The 4455-nt window shown below is 42.7% G+C and overlaps 1 protein-coding gene across 1 annotated transcript; it reads right to left on the reverse strand.

The window, feature by feature from the left end:
- Positions 1-245: 245 nt before the first annotated feature.
- On the reverse strand, positions 246-3719 carry LOC141264577 (lymphocyte antigen 6E-like). The gene is made up of 3 exons (XM_073676854.1): positions 3668-3719; positions 644-763; positions 246-474 (listed from the first exon to the last, which is right to left on the reverse strand). The coding sequence occupies exons 1-3, from the start codon at positions 3717-3719 to the stop codon at positions 266-268; spliced, it is 381 nt and encodes a 126-aa protein (XP_073532955.1). The 3' UTR covers positions 246-265.
- Between the last annotated feature and the right edge of the window lie 736 nt (positions 3720-4455).

Below are 4455 nucleotides of genomic sequence, written 5' to 3' on the forward strand. Positions count from 1 at the left end.
TTTCTATCATAGCTGCAATGCTCTGCATGTTCTGACCCCTTTCTATCATAGCTGCGATGCATTGTGTGTCCTGATCCCTTTCTATCATAGCTGCGATGCCCTGTGTGTCCTGACACCTTTCTATCATAGCTGCGATGCTCTGCGGGTCCTGACCTCTTTGTATCACAGCTTCTAGATGTGAAAGAAAAAATAAATCAATTCACTGACAGCAAGCGGAGATCATGAAAATCTTTATTTCTGTATTCTGCTGGTGTCTCGTCTGCGGTTACAGGACTGAGCTCTTCAGGATTGTCAGGAGGGATCCCAGCGCCAGGATGATGGCGACATAGCTGGACTTGATGCTGGCGCCGCCGCTGACGTTACACAGATTGGTGCTGCAGCAGGAGGTGGTGGCGGTGGCACCGGAGACGCTGTAGGACCCTGCAGTGCAGGTTGTTTCACATGTCTTACTGATGACGGTGGCCGAGATCCCACCTAGAGTGAAGAAAACCGAAATGTGACAAAGGGATGTGGCTACGAACTGTCAGTCATTACCGGGTATATAATTTTTATATATGTACAGTGCCTAGGGGTAGTAGTCCCCCGGATATAGGTGAACCAGGACTGCAACCCCCATAATCATACAACAAAATGGTGAACTCACCGGAGGAGGCTGATCCCACTATGGTCTGACAATACGCTGCACCGCTGCCGCAGGTTGTCGAAGTCTTACAATTGTCGTTGGAAGTTTGTAATGAGCAGGTGTAACAATTCAACGAGTAAACTGCGAGCAAAAGAGAGAGGTTATATAGTATAGGGTGATAGGAGCACTATTACTCTTTTAAGGGCACTATTACTGTGTTAGGGGTACTATTACTGTGTTAGGGCACTATTACTCTGTTAAGGACACTATTATTGTGCTAGAGCACTATTACTCTGTTAAGGACACTATTACTGTGTTCGAGCACTATTACTCTGTTAAGGACACTATTACTGTGTTAAGGGTACTACTACTCTGCTAAGGACACTATTACTGTGTTAGGGGTACTATTACTGTGTTAGGGCACTATTACTCTGTTAAGGACACTATTACTCTGTTAGGGGCACTATTACTCTGTTGGGGTACTATTACTGTGTTAGGGGCACTATTACTCTCTTGGGGTACTATTACTGTGTTAGGGGCACTATTACTCTGTTGGGGCACTATTACTGTGTTAGGGGCACTATTACTCTCTTGGGGTACTATTACTGTGTTAGGGGCACTATTACTCTGTTGGGGCACTATTACTCTCTTGGGGTACTATTACTGTGTTAGGGACACTATTACTCTGTTAAGGCACTACTACTCTGTTAAGAACACAATTACTGTGTTAGGGGAACTATTACTCTGTTGGGGTACTATTACTGTGTTAGGGGCACTATTACTCTCTTGGGGTACTATTACTGTGTTAGGGGCACTATTACTCTGTTGGGGCACTATTACTCTCTTGGGGTACTATTACTGTGTTAGGGGCACTATTACTCTGTTAAGGCACTACTACTCTGTTAAGAACACAATTACTGTGTTAGGGGAACTATTACTCTGTTGGGGTACTATTACTGTGTTAGGGGCACTATTACTGTGTTAGGAGCACTATTACTCTGTTGGGTTACTTTTTCTCTGTTAAGGGCACTATTACTATGGTAGCGGCACTGTTACACTGTTAGAGCTACTATTACTGTGTTAGGGGCACTATTACTGTGTTAGGGGCACTATTACTGTGTTAGAGGTACTATTACTTTGTTAGAGGTACTATTACTATGTTAGGGGTACTGTTATTCTGTTAAGGGCAATATTACTCTGTTAAGGACACTTAAGGACACTATTACTTTGTTAGGGGAACTATTACTGTGTTAGGGGCACTATTTCTGTGTTAGGGGCACTATTACTGTGTTAGAGGTACTATTACTTTGTCAGAGGTACTATTACTATGTTAGGGGTACTGTTATTCTGTTAAGGGCAATATTACTCTGTTAAGGACACTTAAGGACACTATTACTTTGTTAGGGGAACTATTACTGTGTTAGGGGCACTATTACTGTGTTAGGGGCACTACTACTGTGTTAGAGGTACTATTACTTTGTTAGAGAAACTATTACTCTGCTAGAGGAACTATTACTCTGTTAGAAGAACTATTACTCTTTTATGGGCATTATTACTGTGTTAGGGGCACTACTACTGTGTTAGAGGTACTATTACTTTGTTAGAGAAACTATTACTCTGCTAGAGGAACTATTACTCTGTTAGAGGAACTATTACCCTTTTATGGGCACTATTACTCTGTTAAAGGCACTATTACCCTTTTAGGGGCACTATTACTCTGTAAGGGGCACTATTACTCTTTTAGGGGCACTATTACTCTGTAAGGGGCACTATTACTCTTTTAGGGGCACTATTACTCTGTTAGAAGAACTATTACCCTTTTATGGGCACTATTACTCTGTTAGGGGCGTTATTTCAGTTAGGGGCACTATTACTGGGGGGATGGCTATAAGCATGGGGCTCCTGGGCCAGCAACAGATACAATAATGGAGAAAGCTGCAGGGAAGATAGTGTCTCAGTAAGGGACAGGATTTGTGAGAAAGCAAAGATGTCTCCGCAGAAATGAGCTGTGGCTAAGTCGTCATTGAGGTCCGGGGCGGATGGAGAAGAAGTGTGTAAGTGACTCCACTGGAAGTATCTTTACTGTATTTACACATATGGTTTGCAGAGCGCAGGTGCAGCCCTCGTATCTACCACTCGTATCTACCACTGTATGGTCAGTGTATTGTGGTAACAATGCAATTCAAATAATATGTGGTGGAAATACAAGGTCTCAGTGACTGAGTAATACCACCATACTGTTATTAAAAAAATACCTCCACACCATGTCAACATAATACTGCCACATAGTGACTGAGAAATACCGCCATATTGGCGCTTAATAATACCTCCGCACTATGTGACGGTAATGTGCGGTCTTGATGTACAGGTATTATTTAGTAACAGTATGGTAGCATTATTCACACACTAGCGATAATGCTTGGTTATGGTTTGCACATACTATTATTTCTATTAATTGTGGGGAGATATTATTTGGTATCAATATATATTATTTCGTTTTCATGTGGAGGAAATGTGAAATCTTAGATAATGAGTATTACCACCATACTGTTACTAAATAATACCGCCACACTGTGACCTCCAATTACCGTCACATAATCACAGAAATACCTTCTCATTGATATTAAATAATATTTCCACACCATGATCACATAATACTACCACTTAGTCACAGAGAAATACCACACAAAGCGCTGGTAATATGAGGTCATGGTATAGAGGTATTAATTAGTAGCTCTATGGTGGCTTTATTTCAACATTATATGGTAGTAATGCATTGTCATGGTGTAATAGTATTATGTTTGGCCAATGTATAGTGCTATTACATGGTTCACTGGGAAATTGTAATAAAGAATAAATGTATCTAGATAGAACAAGCAGAGATGTTTCGCCCACACTGCGGCTTCTTCAAGAGTTGTCTGTTGATTTGCCATATCTAAGCCTGATCTAATGTGTGATACAATCTCAGAGGTGCCCATCATTATAGTATGTAGATTATATAGCATCTATCAATAGTACGGGTGTGGGGCAGGTGCAGGGTCTTACCTGTGGCCGTGCAGAGGGCAATCACCACGAGGAGGCTTGTGTGCGCTGCCATTGTGCTGTGTGATCAGGGAAAGCTCGATGTCCCTATATATACACCTCTACATCCACTGTAACTCTACATCCAGCCCCTCCTCCATCGAAAGTAAGCAATGATGTATGAATTCAATATGTAACGTATACAAATATGTGAACAAGATTTCACTTCTTACATTCCACGAGCGTTATCTATAGTAAATTCCACAATAGCACAGAAACCGGCGAATATTCACAGTGCACAGTGCAGACCGAATAGTATAGTCCTCCATACAGTATTATAGCACCACTAAGTCCTCCATACAGTATTATAGCATCATATAGTCCTCTGTACAGTATTTTGAGCACCACATAGTCCTCTATACAGTATTATGGGCCCCATATAATGCTCCATACAGAATAATGGACCCAATAAAATGCTCCATGCAGAATACTGGCCCCCATATAACGCTCCATACTGGATACTGGCCCCCATAAAACACTCCGTACAGGATACTGGCCCCCATATAATGCCCCATGCAGGATGTCACCCTCCCATATAATGCCCCATGCCCCAAAAAATCAAATACTCACCTCACTTCTCACCTGCTGCCGCTGCTCCGGACTCCTCAGCCACGTCACCATCTTCCCACTCTGCGCTGTGAGTGCTCAGGAGAGGGTGCGGTGGAAAGACGTCATCACTCTCTCTGACCTGAGACGTCACAGTGCAGCAGCCGCGGAAGAGACAGGACCTGCTGCGGAGGCACGGGGAGAGG

Source organism: Phyllobates terribilis, unplaced genomic scaffold, assembly GCF_046119375.1.
Source record: "Phyllobates terribilis strain yellow unplaced genomic scaffold, ASM4611937v1 Scaffold_4__5_contigs__length_816908805, whole genome shotgun sequence".
Lineage (NCBI taxonomy): Eukaryota > Metazoa > Chordata > Amphibia > Anura > Dendrobatidae > Phyllobates > Phyllobates terribilis.